This window comes from Oryzias latipes, chromosome 4, assembly GCF_053564925.1.
Source record: "Oryzias latipes strain Hd-rR chromosome 4, Olatipes_Hd-rR_3.1".
In the NCBI taxonomy this organism is placed as follows: domain Eukaryota; kingdom Metazoa; phylum Chordata; class Actinopteri; order Beloniformes; family Adrianichthyidae; genus Oryzias; species Oryzias latipes.
In genome coordinates this window covers 17,494,878-17,511,594 of record NC_136240.1, presented here as the reverse complement: position 1 = coordinate 17,511,594, position 16,717 = coordinate 17,494,878, and the positions used below count along the sequence as shown (strand labels likewise).

General features: G+C 38.8%; 1 protein-coding gene across 2 annotated transcripts in view; it reads left to right on the top strand.

Moving 5' to 3' along the window:
- Nucleotides 1-16,717, top strand: part of fcho1 (FCH and mu domain containing endocytic adaptor 1) — a 46,804-nt gene that overhangs the window by 21,620 nt on the left and 8,467 nt on the right. For both annotated transcript variants that reach the window (XM_011474072.4, XM_011474071.4), the window contains exons 3-17: nucleotides 192-283; nucleotides 4,555-4,629; nucleotides 5,295-5,436; nucleotides 5,700-5,852; nucleotides 6,644-6,748; nucleotides 7,870-7,968; nucleotides 8,206-8,302; nucleotides 9,185-9,302; nucleotides 9,398-9,422; nucleotides 10,523-10,583; nucleotides 11,890-12,083; nucleotides 13,015-13,039; nucleotides 13,157-13,213; nucleotides 15,367-15,418; nucleotides 16,183-16,307. In XM_011474072.4, the coding sequence (XP_011472374.1) occupies nucleotides 192-283; nucleotides 4,555-4,629; nucleotides 5,295-5,436; nucleotides 5,700-5,852; nucleotides 6,644-6,748; nucleotides 7,870-7,968; nucleotides 8,206-8,302; nucleotides 9,185-9,302; nucleotides 9,398-9,422; nucleotides 10,523-10,583; nucleotides 11,890-12,083; nucleotides 13,015-13,039; nucleotides 13,157-13,213; nucleotides 15,367-15,418; nucleotides 16,183-16,307 (1,420 nt within the window). The remainder of the gene's footprint in view (nucleotides 1-191; nucleotides 284-4,554; nucleotides 4,630-5,294; nucleotides 5,437-5,699; nucleotides 5,853-6,643; nucleotides 6,749-7,869; nucleotides 7,969-8,205; nucleotides 8,303-9,184; nucleotides 9,303-9,397; nucleotides 9,423-10,522; nucleotides 10,584-11,889; nucleotides 12,084-13,014; nucleotides 13,040-13,156; nucleotides 13,214-15,366; nucleotides 15,419-16,182; nucleotides 16,308-16,717) is intronic.

Below are 16,717 nucleotides of genomic sequence, written 5' to 3'. Positions count from 1 at the left end.
ATATACTTATTCCTAAATGAATATATCAACAGCCAGTCTAAACGGTGTTTTCCCAAATCCATTTTCCTGTGGAGCTGTGAAAGTGGATGGAGTGATGCACCAGCCGACTTCACTCCTGTTTAACGTTAGAGTGTCAGTTGACTTTTCCCTGACTTGATGCTAACAAAATCCACACGTGTGTTCATATGCAGGGGGAAAAGAATGCCGGCTTTGACGTGCTGTATCACAACATGAAGCATGGTCAGCTGGCAACCAAGGAGCTGGCTGAATTTGTCCGAGAGAGGTAAGGTTCCTGTGAGTTTGTAAAGACGTCTGTGAAAGGAAAAGTCTCTTCTGGAGAAGCTACTTTTTTTATTTTTTTTATTCTGTTCCTGGAAGAAATTCTACAAAAATCCTCTTGTTGTTGAGTTGACCGAAACGCTCAGATGATAATCAAACTGCTGTGATGTCCCCCTTCTGATGTGTTTGTGGATCTAAACATGGATTTGAATTTCTTTTCTGTAAACAAGTTCTTGTTTTAGATGACAAATTAGTCTCATGTGACCTCTGACTCGTCTCTGCTGTGCTTGTAGTGAGGACACAAACTGTGTCATTCCTGTGTTGTAGCTTCCTGAGTTTGAACATTTCCATCACAACAAGATTTACACCGGTAATTATAATAATAGTAATGCATTTTATTTAAAAGCCCCTTTCAAAACACTCAAGGACACTGTACAGATTCAAAAGTAAAACACAATCCTTCCACTTTCGGCTTCTCCCATCAGGGGTCGCCACAGCGAACAAGTCGCATGGTAAATTTGGCAATGTTTTACGCCGGATGCCCTTCCTGACGCAACCTTCTCAAACCGGGCTTGGAACCGGCAGAGGTAGAGAAGGGAAGAGGGAGCAGCCCGGAGTCGAACCTGGGTTTCACGGACGGAAGGCGCCGCAAACCAGCACGAGCTAAACTGGCTCACTCAAAAGTAAAACACAATAAAATCAAGAAATTTTAAAAACAATAAATAAGTTGAAATAATTGATAAAATAAGAAAGCAGAAGATGAAAATTGTAAATTGGGAAAGCAAATTTAAACAGGTTTTGAGTCTGGATTTGAAAATTGATAAGGAGTCAATGAGATCCCGCTCCCCATGGTGACCATACAGGCCAGAAGGACGGAAAGCTGAAGGGAAGAAGTCTTTTCTTGTTAAAACCAGTGCAAATAAATTCAATAATTACATTAAAAAATTGGATTTAATTTTCGCTTTAGCTGATCTAAGAAGAATGTCTATTTTTAAACCAAAAGTTCTTTAGTTTTTAGACCATAAGATCTAACTTGTTTAAAGTGAAATGCTTATTATTTAAGGCAGAAACAATGTTAAGCTTTCCTAGAAATTGCAGACATAGGTTTCCTCAGATCCACTTTCTTCTAACTGTAACATTTCCAAGAATACTATTGAGTCCTAAAAATGTCAAAGTTTGATGTTTGCCCTTGACAGAGACAAAAGGAAACTGAATACAAGCAATGAGCAATGAGTACTCAAGTCTGTTTAATTTTCTAAAATGAAAAAAGAAAAACTAGATCCTGCATATAAGAATTCATGCAAATATGTTGTCCTCCTCTGACCCTGCTCAATTATTTTAATGAATATCTTTAAAAATTCACACAATACAAGGTATTGGTCAGTTCAAATATAAGCATCCCTGTGTAGTCTGAGATTGTCAGGGACAGTAACTCTTGGATTTCATCAAATTGGATTGGCTCCTGATGTGTCTGTTACTTTTCTTTGTTGAACAATCAAGTCGTTTTGGCTCCTAACAGCTGCAGCTTCTCAACAAAAACGTGTAATATCAGGGTACAAACACTGAATAGTTTTTATCAAAGGTAGATCAGTCAGTATTGATTCATCAGGTTCATCAACTGATTTTCTTTTAAAATAATTCTTGTATTTTATTATTTTGCAAAACAACTACTTTCAGTTTTTTTTAATAAGAATTCATCTTTTAATAGATACAAGATTCACTTTTTTTCAGTTTTCATCAAGAGTAATGGAAAAAGTGTTCTCTGTAACCAAATAAAATTTGATTCATACTAAATATATAATAAATTGTTAATTAAGTTGTGAGTTGATTTATGAAATTGCCAGAGATGCTTAGCCTCAGTGTGTGAAGAATTAACCTGCAGAAAGATTTTTTTAATGCAAATAGGCAAAATAATTGTATAAAACAAAATAACCTGGAAAAGCCTGTTTTTCAAATTTTACATATTTACTGAGATGATAGCTGAAACTTGCAGTAACTTTTTTTGATCATTTCATATAGCTGCACACTCAGTCCTGTGATAATTTGATTTGGGGGCGACAGTGGCTCAGGTGGTTGAGCGGGTCGTCCAATGATCGAAGGGTCAGCGGTTCGATCCCCGCTCCCACCAGCCAAAATGTCGTTGTGTCCTTGGGCAAGACACTTCACCCTCCTTGCCTCCAGTGTGGCTCCACTGGTGTGTGAATGCGCATGAATGATCCCGGTGATGGTCAGAGGGGCCGTAGGCGCGAACTAGCAGCCACGCCTCTGTCAGTCTGCCCCAGGGCAGCTGTGGCTACAACCGTTGCTACCATCACCAAGTAAGAATGAGGAGTGAATGAATTATGAACACAATGTAAGCACTTTGGGTGTCTTGAAAAGCGCAGATAAATCCATTATTATTTTATTATTATAAGAAGACTGATTTGAATTTTCCTTTACATGTACACAACCTGCTTTAGAGTTTTCTGAATCCGTCAGTTCATGCTGTGATAGTCTTCCACAAACATCCTATGGAGACAATAAACTTGCTCTTTTAGAAAATTAGGTGCCCCTCACATACTGTACCTGAAGATCTTGCTGTTTATTGAGATCAGCAGACTTTAATTTAGCCTTTTACCAACACACAATATTGGATTATTCTTAAACTAATAAACTAGTTTATTTTTGTCCTGTTCATTTAATTCTGTTTTCTTTACAAACTTCAGATCTTTGTCACAAAATCAAGTATAGTTAGAAATATTCGAGCTGGAGGTAGCAGAGCTGAAGATGGTAAGGTTCTCTTTGGGAGTGAGAATCAGGAGTGAAAACATCAGAGGAACAGATAATGTTAGATGCTTTCGACATTTGGACATGTTGAGAGTAGGGACACTGACTCTGCGGGGAAAAGGAGGCTTAAGAGACCAAGAGGAAGACCAAAAAGGAGGTTCAGGATGTAGTGAAGGAGGACATGAGGGTGGTTGTTGTGAGTCAGGAGGATCCAGTGGACAGAGTTGGATGGAGGTGGATGATTCGCTGCAAAAACCTCTATAGGAAGCTGCTGAAAGACAAAAAAAATGACAAAAATACCAAGAAAACATGACTGCACAAGTTCAAAATAATTCTAACATTAGTTATTTTTTTAATTTAGTCTATATTTGACAAAACATTTGTTTCTTCAAAAGCAATTACAAGATGAAGCGTCTCCTAAAGTCATTCTGTGTTGTATTAAGGACTTAACAGAGCAGTGAAGTGTGTGAGTGTCCTCCATCAATGCAACTTTAAAGTTGCATTGATGGAGGACACTTGTGCCCTTTCCTCATGGTGGATAAAATTCACTAGAGCAGAAAACAGATCCGGGATCAGGAAATGAAAAAAGCTGCGGGCTAAAATATTGGTATTCTGCAGGATGGACACATACACACAATGTCATATTACTTGCTGGAGTTAATATTTCTTTTTATAAATCCTTATCTGTGGGTCTATGCGGCAAAGAGACTTATTTGACCTCCCTGAAGATGAAAAGGCAATTTTTTTTTAATAATTAGTTTGACTAAAACATGGTTTGGGTATTTATATTGCACCACAGGACAAAATGTTAAAATCTAAATAAAAAAGACCATTTTTAATAAACTAGAAGCATATTTCTCAGTTTTTACTCTTCTGTTTATAAACGGATCAGAAATGCTTCGTTATGAGTAGCTCTGTTTTTTTTTTTTTTTTTGGTGAAGAAAGGTTTTTGCCCATTGCGTTTTTTGTTTTAACTGCACAATATAGTGAATGAAAGTGTCTCCCTGCTTACTTTGTAAACATGTCATTGTAGCTAAAAGGTTCATCCTCTTGTGTTGGTTAACGTCACTGAATTTTGAGTTACAACTAAAGAAAATATATTCACATTCCCTTACGATTTTGTTCATTGGCGTAACATACAGTTTGGTTTTTAACTGTGAATTTTGGCATCCCTGTTGACCTCTAAAAATACAAAGTGAACTAAATACAAGAAAGTTGCAAGTTTGTTTGTTTTTTTTACCCTCAGGCAGGTTGGATCAGTGCTTCTCCGTTCTATTTCCTTCGGGTCTACAGATGGTTGTGTTAAGTTTCATGATAGGGTTTACAAAAACTGGATCTGTTTATCATTTAAATGCAGCTTTTTGCACAATGTACCCAAACCTATCTTTTCCATTTATTGCCTTCCTGTCTGGATTTTTAGCATCCTTGATTTCCTCCTGGCTCAAAGTGACTCCCCTGATAGTTCTGCTTGTGTTGATGTTTGTTTGTATGTGGGTGTGTGTTTTACAGGGCAGCCATTGAGGAGACTTACTCGAAATCAATGAGCAAACTGGCAAAAATGGCGAGCAATGGGAGTCCACAGGGGTGAGTGACAGAAGAGCCTTCACTTTTCTCATGCTTCCTCTCTCTCTGTTCACTATTGCCCAGGAGGTGGTGTTGTTTTATAATTATTGATGTAATGTTCAGATGGCTGTGTATGAGATATGTATGAGTACCATCTGCAATACCAAATGTTCATACATATGATTAGAAGAACATATTGCCTTCTATTTAGCCTATTTGCGTCGAGTCACATGTTGCATCAGTTGTGTGAAGCAAACTGACGTAGGAACACAAAAGCAGGACGTGAGAAATTAGATCACTTGATTCCTGCAAATTAGAAAACCTTGCTCTGTGCTTTTTAATCTACATGCGTTTGCAAGCACTAATCCATTTTAAATGTCCTAATGTCCTAAAAAAATCATTTACTTTTATTAGTAAGATATTCTATTTAACCCATTATATTCATCAGAGGTGTTGTTGAATATATAACTGTCCCCTCTGACATAAGTGCTGTATTTTTGTTTTGCTACATAACATTGCATCCTGAGAAAGTGTAACATTGCGTCCTTTTTTATAAGTGTATGTCATTTGAATGATAGACAAAAAAGTCCAAACAGAGGAGGTCTGCAAAATATTTTTGTTATTTTTTCTTAAACTTAAAACTATTTGGTTTGAACTTTTGTCTTTTATTTGACAATGTTTTTCAGGACGTTTGCACCCATGTGGGATGTATTCAGGGTGTCCTCCGACAAAGTGGCTCTCTGCCACCTCGAACTCATGAAAAAGATGAACGATCTCATCCGGGAAATAAACAAATACGGAGAGGAGCAGGTCAAAATACACCGAAAGGTATAATTCTTGAGAAAAACCCATCCACTCCGGCTGTCTTAACCAAAAAGTGTCTGTTGTCAGTGTATCCCGCTGTAGACTTTCTCCTCTCTTGCTTTGCATCAAGCCTTTCCCATCCTGATCTAATCTGTTTCTCAGAAAATCCAATTACTGACCCCGCTCTTAAAGTCATTTTTACATTTGCCCTCCAAGTATAAAAGCACAGTGACGATTTGTGTGGCGTCAAGTCCCCTATTCTGAATGTGCGTGCGCTTACCATCCAGACGAAAGAGAAGATGGTGGGGACCGTGGAGGCAGTGCAGGCTCTGCAGGTTCAGAGCAGTCACCTTCAGAAGTCAAAAGAGGGTTACCACGGCAAATGTTTGGAGTTGGACCGGCTCAGAAAGGAGGGGGCACCACAGAAAGAACTGGAGAAGGTTGGATGCCACTTTGAAGATTTCTTTAGTGTGAATTCTGTACAACATTGATTCTCTTGACAGAAAATCACACAAGTTTTGTTTTCAAAACGTCGGCAAAAGCTACTTACCCACACTCATCCATTGTGTTATTAGCTCATAATTCTGCCTGTGTCTAGACCATTGACCAGATTCACAGAGATACAGATTCATACAGATTCGTAGAGTATTTGCAATGGGCTCCAACAGTTTTTTGCTTTGTGGTTGACTCCTTCTCGCCAGGCCACAAGGTCACTTAACCCCGACCTTCCGGAAAAGGTCAAATATGTGGAACAAACAGGCCTGACGGATGTTAAATCACGGCCAGGAGGTCATTCAAAGCTTTGGATTTGACTGCCACTTGTCAATTAAGAGTGTACCTTCAGAATGTGCAGAATTACTGTCAAAATTAAGAAAAAATTGAACTTTAGATAATCTCTTATAGTGTTCTCGTAGAAATAAAATCTACAAATAGAGATGAAAAAATTCATCAAAGATTGACTGTAACAAGACCCCCTAGTGGCTATTTGGAGAACTGCTTCAGTCACTTTCCACATAATTCAGTTTAATGGTGTAACGTACATTTCAGTTTTCAACAGACAGTTGTGACATCTCTAGTAATGGCTCTATATCAAAATTCATTCTGTGTGCTGCATGTCTACAGATAAATCAGATCTGTTTATTCTGTTAGTGTGGTCTTTAATTTTATTTCAGGTGACTGGATGAGAGGACCTTAAAGGGCATTATTAACGTATCTCTTCTCCTCTCACTAGGCGGAGCTGAAGTCAAAGAAAGCGGCTGAATCGTTTGCATTGTGTATCGAGAAATACAACCGTGTGGGAGGAGAATTTGAGCAGAAAATGAGCGAGTCCGCTCAGGTCAGGTTTGACTCCAGCTGGACCAGAAGTCTCTCCTCTGATGTGGGATTTTATGTCATGGGATTCCTCCTCCAGAGTTCCCTGACTCACCGTCTCTGCCGCCTCCCACCATCTTATCCACTCTTTTATTGCATTACATCCCACCCTCCTTGAAAAAGAGGAAACCTCATCCTCTGACTCCCAAACCCACCTACTCGCACACACATCCTGCAACCTGTTCATTACCTTTAATCACTGTCTCCATGCTTCCATGGTTACCGCTCTGTTTCCATAGAAATCGTCCACAAACACCGATCAGAGTTTCTGTGTTTTATTTTGAAACGATGAATGAACTCGTAACCATTAAATCTTGTACCAGCCCTGAAGGAGGGGGGTTTAAGTGTCATGATGAGGGAAGATGTTACGCTTGGGAAGTAAATCATGCCGCAAGTCGTATGTTGAAGTAAAAAACATATTTGTTTATTTTCTGATCAAATAGATAAAATAGATGGTACAAATTTGAGGTACCTGGTACGTGTCTGTCCAATGTCACACGAAAGACGGCTGGGAAGCTTAGAATTTGAAATTATTTATTTATTTATTTTACTAGTGGATCACTCCCCCCAAAAAGTTGTAGTAATAATAATAATTTGGTATTCACAGTTCTAGGACTATTCCCTACTAACAGTCCCGCCCACAAGAGAGGCGTTCTGCAGAAACTATGTCCTAGAAAATGACTGTTTTTTTGCTTTTGGCTTAAACAGCGTAATCATAATTAAGACCACTGGGAACATGTATAAAATAGATCAAAAGATGACTGAGTGGGACTTTAAGACAATATGTAAGACATTATATTGATAAATAACTTTTAAAATTGGAGCCTTTTCTGCTGTATAAACTTTTTTTTTAACATGAAGATTCCAGTTTGTTTAAACATTTATGTTCAGGCTATGAAGTGCTAACAAATGAGCAGATATGGGGAAAAAACGACTTTTCTTGTGATTATGTAAGACAATTTTAAATTAGAACAACTTCCGAAAAAAGCCAACTACACAGATGTTTTATCTCTCCTCTTCCTCCACCCTCACAACCTCTCAGGAAATCCCTCTTTGATCAAAGTTTTTCTGTTTCTGTTTGAGCAGAATTTTCAGGAGATCGAGGAAGCTCATCTGCGGCAGATGAAGCAGCTGATGAAAAGTTACTCCCACTCCATAGAGGACACTCATGTCCAGGTGGGACAGGTATGTACATTCCTGTTCATCCCTTTACCGTCCAATTTTTATCTCGTCAGTCATGATTTGTTGTAATTTAGCTTTTGCTGAACACTGTTTATTTTCAGCAAACAGTGTTCACATTTGAAATTACCCTTGATTGAATTAACATACATAGTAGGACACATTTTGCATTTTAGAATTTACGGCACTGAGGTTTTCTAACAATCTAGAACAAATGATGGATGCTGCTCTGTTCTGCTGCAGGTACATGAGGAGTTCAAGCAGAACGTGGAGAACATTGGCATCGATACCCTCATTCAGAAGTTGGCTGAACAAAAAGGCACGGGCAAAGACAGACCAGGTACAACAATCCAAACGGAAGCAAACTAACAAAGAGTGGAGCAATAAAGTGTTTGTGGTAACCTTTAGTTATTGACAAAACACTTTTTTTCTGTAACATTTAACAGTCTTTACAAATCCTACAATGTGATTTCTTGACACACGTTCAAGAGGACCCTAAACGTGGGTTCTTGAACATGCGTTGAGCCCATGGTGTTCACACTGGACAAGCGGGGAGGGGCTTCTTCATCTTTTTCTTTTGCTACAGTTTACTAGTGCATGGCCGCTATCTGCAGTCAGAAGAGGCATGGTGCAAAATGTCGAAGCGGTGTAAATCTCCTGAATCTTGCTCCTGGCTTTTTCTTTCATAGCTCTATTCTGATATGAAAGACTTGGCGTCATATAAATCCGGCCGGGCAGAAACCGCAATTATTAATTTTTCCTTTATGATCAATTTTTAAATAGTTGGCACTTCCATGAAGTTAAAGGAATGCCATCATTCAATGGCCATGAGTTTTGCACGTAGAGCCAGAAAACTGTTGTAGAAACCTGCATAGCTACACGTGAACACAACAATTTTGAACACGGAATCCCAAAACGTGTATATACATACATACATGTTTTATTGTAAATGGTCCTTTGCTGACCAAACTCATTTTTTAGGTGGGAATACTTGCAGAATCAGTAACTAACAAATACTTCTATGTCCTACTGTTTATCTGCATCAGTTTTCATTAAAAAAACAAATATTTAAGTATAAAGAAAGTATAAAAATACTTGCCTAAACACCCACAAGAAGCAGCTGTTTGTATTTGTGATATCATATCTTATGTCTATATATTTTTTTAATTTCCTTCAGGATTAATGAAGCTTCCTCTTCCTCTGGTATTTCCATGTTTTGCAGCTCCTGTTGGGTTTGAAGAGTGCATGACGGCTCTGGCCCCTGAAGGCGGAAAAAAGAGTCGAGCAAAAGCTTTCAGGATCCCTGGGCTCGGGAAGAGGGACAAGGAGCCAGGTTCTACGTGAGAGTGAACACAAACATATAAAAAAACACATGTCCAGGGAGGCTGAAACAACAAAAAACGTGATTATTATTTTTTTTGTTTTACATTTGCAGGGATTCAGCTGTGATGGACGGAATGGTAAGTAAACTGGTTCATTCTTAACGGAAGACAAAAAACAAATAAACTAGTTGTTAAAATCTCCACATAGACTAACTTTTACTGGTAAAAAAAGAGTTTTTTATGTTGTGGAAAGTAAAGAAGTGGGTGATGGAAGCATGGAGTTTTCTTGAAACGTTGTTTCAAAGGGTGTATTCAGACTGGACACATTTGGTTTGCTTAAAGTATACCAGAGTTCGTTTCCTCCGATAATCCAGAACAAATTCTCAATTTGAATACATTCAAGCGGACCCTGGTCCAGGACCATGAACCACTCTCAGACTAATCTTTGGAGGTCTCGGTTCGTTTCCAGTCGGACTGAGCTTCGGTTCGCTCTGAGATTTCGCCGTCTGATTACAGTCTTTTCCCAGAGCGGAGAAACTGAACCAAATAGGCCACCATAGAGGACGTAAAAAAAGTAGGAATGTAGCAACAGATGAGCAGCAGACAAGTATAACGCAACAATTGTTGTGTTATCAAACAGAAAAAAAGGGTTCGACTGTTAATTGGTTAAAACGTTTATTTTATCACAGCTTCTTACATGCTTTTCTGTGTCTCGTTACGCGGCACGTGCCTGACAGGTGTTGCTGTGACGTCACCCTAAAAGCTACCTTATAGTTCCCCAACAGAATAACAACGAGACACAGCAACTCATTGAAATGTGGTCAGATGAATTCAGACTCATCAAAACAACTTTTAACGTGATCCACATTGCTTGAATACACTGAATACAGAACAAATGAAAGGTTCAAGACTCGATCCGTAACAAATTAAGTGGACTGGGTCTGGACCAAGAGATTTTTCTAGTCTGAATACAACCTAAGTAAGCTCAAGACCAGATGCACCTAAAGAAGAACGTGTGTGTGAGTTTGTTAACCTGTGCGTGGGTGTCAAAGATGAGAGATGTGTGTTTGTGCAGGACATCGAAAGTGGTCTCAAATGCCTTTTGACTGACTAACATACTGCAATATTCTGAAATTGATTCACACCTGTGTTAAGTGCTGTTTTACTCTACAAGGAAGCACTTATTAAGTTTTGTGTGTTGCTATCTGCCTGTTTGTCTGGCGTGTGTGTTCATCTAGAGTTCACCACTGGAAGTGGACGATGAAGGATTTGTCATCCGAGCTGACGGCAATCAGAATGATATCCTTTTATTTTGTTTTTTTTTGCTCTTTCCTGTGGCTTTCATAGCTGACAGTGGTCTTTCCACCAATCTATTTTGATTTTTACGTTTTACGCAATGTTTAGGGTCACGGGGTCTGAAACCCATCTTAATCTTCAGGACGTCCTCACTGCTTAAGATTAAACAGGATTTCCCAACACCCAGTCAGTCTTGTGATCGACTCTTGTCTGTTAAATGAAACCCACGCGTTTGTTCAGTACCCTTAAAAAAGCTGTTTTAAAGGAGGCAGATGAAGTGTAATGAGAAGTTCAGAGGGAAAGTTTAGCCTATTAGTCAGTAAATGATGCTGCTCTCATGCGAGTTTGGCAGTTCAAGTGAGTAAACATGTTCCCTTGTAACTGTAAATGAAGAAAAGTGAGGCGCGCCGTGTGCAGTCCTTAACTTTAAATGGATTTCCCTGCTAACTTGTTACTTGAATGGCCTTGTCTAACTCAGTAGCTCTGATCCATTTATCAGTGGCAGCATGTTCCTCTCAAATATGCGACAGCCTGCCTTTGTAATCCTCTAGAATCAAGAGCCTTGTGTACTTCCTCAATACCTTTTCCCTGAATGGCCTCTAAGTGTTTGAAATGGGAATTTATGAAGTAACACAAAGGTGTTTTGTTTTTTTATGTGAGCATTCAAAGAAGCAGGTTAGCATTTTGACAGCTGTGGACAAAAGACACAAAGCTACAGCACTACCATCACTGATCTTTTTTCCTCTTGTGCTAACAACATAACAGATGGATTATTGTATGGAGTTTGCATGTTCTCCCTGAGAATGTGTGGGTTTTCTTTGCCAGCTCCGACGAGGAAAATAAATATGTACGTGGATGTGTTTGTCTATAAGTGGATGCATCAGAACAGAGCGGAGCAGGGAGCTTGTGGCCCAGCGATTGTAGTTTTTGTCACAGCTACTGGCCTTTTTTGTCCACTCCTGCAATTTTAATCTAAATTTTCTTTGTCTTCCATCATGAGAAGAAGCCACAAGAACAGGATTAAAGCACAAATTTCATTGGAGTGGGTCTTTAAAAGACCTGTACACATACTCAAATAAATATCTAATAAACCTCAGTTGTGGTGTTGGAAAGGTTTTAACTTGAACCTTGAAAGTACTTCAGAAGTTCTCATTTTTAACCTTTAATAAACTTTTACACATCCCTTAAAATAATTTCCATAATTCATTTTATACCACAACTTTCCCCCTTTTTGCTATTTGCCCTTATAGTTCCTGTTATGTAGACCTTTTTGCCCCAAACAGTTTTTGTCCTTAACCACCTCCTGAACGCTGCTCTGAGGGGAAGGACAACACCTTCTACTCCAGCGATTCGGACTTTGATGATGAGGAGCCCAAAAAATTCCACATCCAGATCCGACCGGTGACCAGCGGCAATCGCAGCAGCTCCGTGGCCACAGAGAAGGAGCTGAAAGCCACAGTGGGAGCGCTCACTCTGCCGCCAAACCGAGGAGCACGGCAGCAGGTCGCCTTTATGTCTGCTACCATCATTCAAACATTAAGAGAACTTACAGCTACTGGAGAATTTGATTACAGTATTTTAAGGACTATAGAGCCCACCTGTATATAAGCAGCATCTGCTCTCAAAGATATACAAGCCGCACCGGGCTTTAAGCTGCAGATATCTGTTGAAAAATTAGCTATTTACTGCATGTAAAGAACGATTTTGTACTGTTAATGTACATGTACGTCCAAACAGTGCCTTTTAACACAGCAGCAACTTTGCTTATTAAAACGGATCAGAACCAAGTATATAAAAATATTAAATAACAATAATATAATAATAATAAATAACCAGTATATATCTACCTTCATTTCTCCAAACCACAAGTCACTGTAATCATCTTCGCTGAAACACATGAAGTCAGGTTATTTGTCTCCATTGGTTGGTAATTTACCATCCGTGTTCTATCTGCTAAAGAAAAAGTAGCGTAGTCTATTCTTCTTTGCATTGATTTATCTATTATTATTGTTGATTCTAATTCTGGTTAGAGTGCTCCTAGTGGTGGAAAAAAAACCACACAGAATAGATGCACCTTTGTATAAGCTGCATGGTTCAAAACCTAGGATAAAAAGAGCAGCTTATAGTCCAGAAAATACGGTAATTAAAAAATATTTATCAAGGAATCTTGAAGTTTAGTCATGACAACTGGACTTAAGATATTAAATATATAAGAATATTTTAAGTCCAGTTGCCATGACTCCATGATAGCCGAGAGTCTTCAGCAACGGTTATGAAGGAGTTGAACTTGTATAAATTATTTATCAAATGCTGTTTTGTCTTTTCTAGTAGAAAATTTACATTTTAATGCTTTTTTTGTAAAAAGATTAGCTAATATTGTTAGTAATCCTAAAAATGTAAATTAATTCAACTTTGTATCACTGTTTTGATTCAGGTTTCAACCAAACGAATTCTCTCCAGTGAGTACACTTTCATCCATTGATTTGAAAACACCTGGAGCTATTTGGTGGAGCATGTTTCTTCACCTACAGTAATACTAGTTTTTTCATTCACTTCCTTCTTTGTATTTAACACAGGAAACTCGAGCAGCGCAGGGGGCCGGTCAGAAGAAACAGAGGCTGCCTCTCACAGGGGTGAGTCAGCAGTTTGATATATAACCTGAAATAAGATCCACTGACATCCCTGCTTGTCAAAATAGGACACATGTGAATGTCAGATACTCTAAGCAAAACATATAAAATGCAGCTCAAACTGGGTGTTGAAAAGCTAAACCAGCTGTTTATTTTTACTTTTTGCTTCTTTAACTTTAGATTAAAAACTTGACAAACACTAGGCCTGCACAATATACCGCAAATTTATCGTTATCGCAACATCAAGCTGTGCAATATGCATACCGCAAAAGACGGCGAAAATCGCAATAAATGGTTACCTTGACCCTTGTGCTGTCCTAGGCACTTTAACATTGGGAGTTGGGTCATCTAGACCCACTAGACAGTGCTCTGAACCTTTTTTCTTCAATGATTTGTGATCTTCACTGGTGTCCATGGATTACATGAAATCTTTCCACCTTTATCCACCTTTGTCATGGTAGGGAGAACATGTCAAAGTAAGGGGGGGTCATCTAAGATAGCACAAGGGTTAAATGTGCTAAAACAAACTCACGGCAGCTTGAAATATTGAACAAATGAAATAAATCCCTTTATGCTTTTAACCAATCGGAAGGACCCGTTTACGCTGTTGATCAATCAGATGAGCCCTTTTATGTTTGATGTTTGCCTCCTATGTCGACAAGGGTCATTTGGAGTATAATTTTTATACTGTTGCATTGAAATGGAAATTATGTTTTTGGTTGGTTTGATATTTGTTTATATACCGCAAATTATATCGTTATCGCAATATTAATCACCAATATCGCATATCGCGAGTTTTCCTCATATCGTGCAGCCCTAACAAACACAAATTCAGGTTTTTGGGTAACAGGAAAGCGTTTATCTCACCTTATAACGAACGTCAAATGACACAAAAAAGACTACAGCCAATTTGGTGAAGAAAATTTAATAGTTCAAGAGAAAAAAAAGACAACTTGTTTCACTAAATCTGTAGTATCAAGTTGGGATTTCCGATCTGATCACGTGATTTGATATTGGGCCAGATCACATAGTTTCAGACTCGATCAGTAACAGATGTTGCATCCCGATCAGGGATTGGATACCGTATTTTCCGGACTATAAGTCGCATCGGAGTATAAGTCGCACCCCTTGCCAAACTATGAAAAAAAGGGCGACTTATAGTCCGGAAAATACGGTATTTATTTTCTTATTACTGTCATCAGCGCAATATGTATATTTTTTTTTATTTAATGCAGACTTATTATTATATGGCACATAATATCGCACAAAAACAGTTCAGGAAAGTTTACAAGATATTCACAGATTCAGACGTCTGGACTTAATAAATCTTTTAAAAAACTTTTAAACCCACAATGGCATTTCAAAAGAAAATAGATTAGATTTTTCTTTGTTTTTAATGAGAACTCGCCATTACACTAATGTATTCCTGCTATAGTTAGTTACCCAAAGCCAGACTGCATTCTAACACATTTTTGGACATTGTGTGTTCTTCTAATTCATTTCTTAGCATGCCATAATTACAACTTTCTATTAAATTTGCCTTTTAATGGTTTAATGGCACAAATCTTGCAGGGCTAGATTATTGGTGCATTTCTTCCACTAAAATACAGATTACAAAGACAATTACATTACAAGAGTGTATTTAAATAATGATTGTGCTGTATAAGAAGTAGCTCAAATGTTCTGAACATCTGTCATTTTGTAGCCCGTTTTCCATGCTTTTCTCTGGACAGCAGATCTTTTTTGTGTTTTGACCTTTAGTTAACTGCTCATCTCTGTCAGTCGTACCCTCATAGTCCTGTTTTATCACCAAAGGGTTTATTAGCTGTCAGGAGGTCAGGCTGGAGTGGGAGGATTCAACCTGCTGCTGCTGCTGCTGCTCAGCAGCTCTAAGCCTGCTGCCCCTAAATCTGGAAGCAGGAGAATTAATGAGCAGCTTCTGATTAAGACGACAGGAGGTGGAGCTTAGTGGGACCAGGCTAATTGCTGCTATTTGTCACAGAGAACATGATGAGAACATTGCATGATGGGTTTTCTTTGTGTCATCCCTTCTTTGCTGTGATAAAGAACGCCATGCTGCTGATTATTCCCAGCTATTGCGCGTCCTCTGCAGTGACGGACTGCTTCTCGTCATGAGTGTGTTGTTTTCTCTACAGACGGAGAGCAGAGCGGCCTGTGCAGGTCCACTTCCAGTCCCAATCACAGCAGGTGAGATGAATCTGTGAAGCTGTCAGTCACATCCTTCTCCCTGTGTGTCTGAGCAGAGACAAATTCAGAGGTGGAGCTGTGCCATCAGAGATCTTTGTTATTATTATATAGGGATTTGAAGTTTTTTAGGTTTTCCTTTTGTGTCTTTCAGCTGTTGTCTCCTTCTCTTTTTTTATTTATTTTTATTTCCTACATTTTCAATATATATATATTTTTTAAATAACTGTTTCCGTTTGACAGACGAAAAATAAGACCGGAGAAAAGGCCAGTGGTGGTTTGATGAATGTTTTGCTCACATTGGCCAGAGCTGAAGCAGCTTTTCACAATAAAATATCAGTACGTTTTAAAATCTAAAAAATGGACAATAAATTAAAGTTATTAAACACTTCTGCAAGGTTATAAAGAATTGCATATTAGTTGTGTGTGCCATAATTGACATCCAACATACATTTTTGTGAGAGCATACAATTTTTTTTCATTTATATTGCATAAAATCTGGTTAAAATATCTAAAACTATATTGAAATCATCTGTGAAAATGAACACTAAGTGTGGCTGTTTCTCTCCACAAAGCTATATTTTTACACATGGAGAAAGAACATCTGCTGATCATGCAGGGGCTTCCCAAAATGGTCCAGCAACAAAGCATCTTCTTCATATATATTCCTCTGTCATTTATGCCCCCATTTCTCCCTGCTTCTCTATGCTTCAGCTCCTATTTGCTTTCCCTGACTGTGTCTCATTTACCCCGCCCCTCTCTGTCAGATTAAGTTCAACGGCGTCGGGTTCTGACGGCCTGTTTGGACCTCCGCTGGAGATGGCCTTCAAATCCAAAAGCTTTGATAGTCAGGAACAGCTCAGAGAGCAGAACACTTTTGGAGCTTCTGAATGTAAGAAAAATCGGTTTCCATTCATGAACCTGCACCCATTTCTCTGAAACCAAGGGTGTATTCAGACTGGACACATTTGGCTTGTTTAAAGCCAACAAGAGTTCGTTTCTCTCGATTTTCGAGGTGGTCTCGGTTCGTTTCCAGTCGGACTGAGCTTCAGATCGCTCTGACATTCCTCAGTCTGAATACAATCCGTCCTTCGGTTGATGATGAGGAGCCAGAAAAATTCCACATCCAGACCTGGCTGACTGGTGACCAGCGGCAACCGCAGCAGAGAAAAGGCTGAAAGCCACAGTGGGAGCGCTCACTCTGCCGCCAAACCGAGGAGCACGGCTGCAGGTCGTCTGCTACATCATTCAAACATTAAGAAAATTTGATTAATTTAAAAAAACATTTATGATGGAATCTTG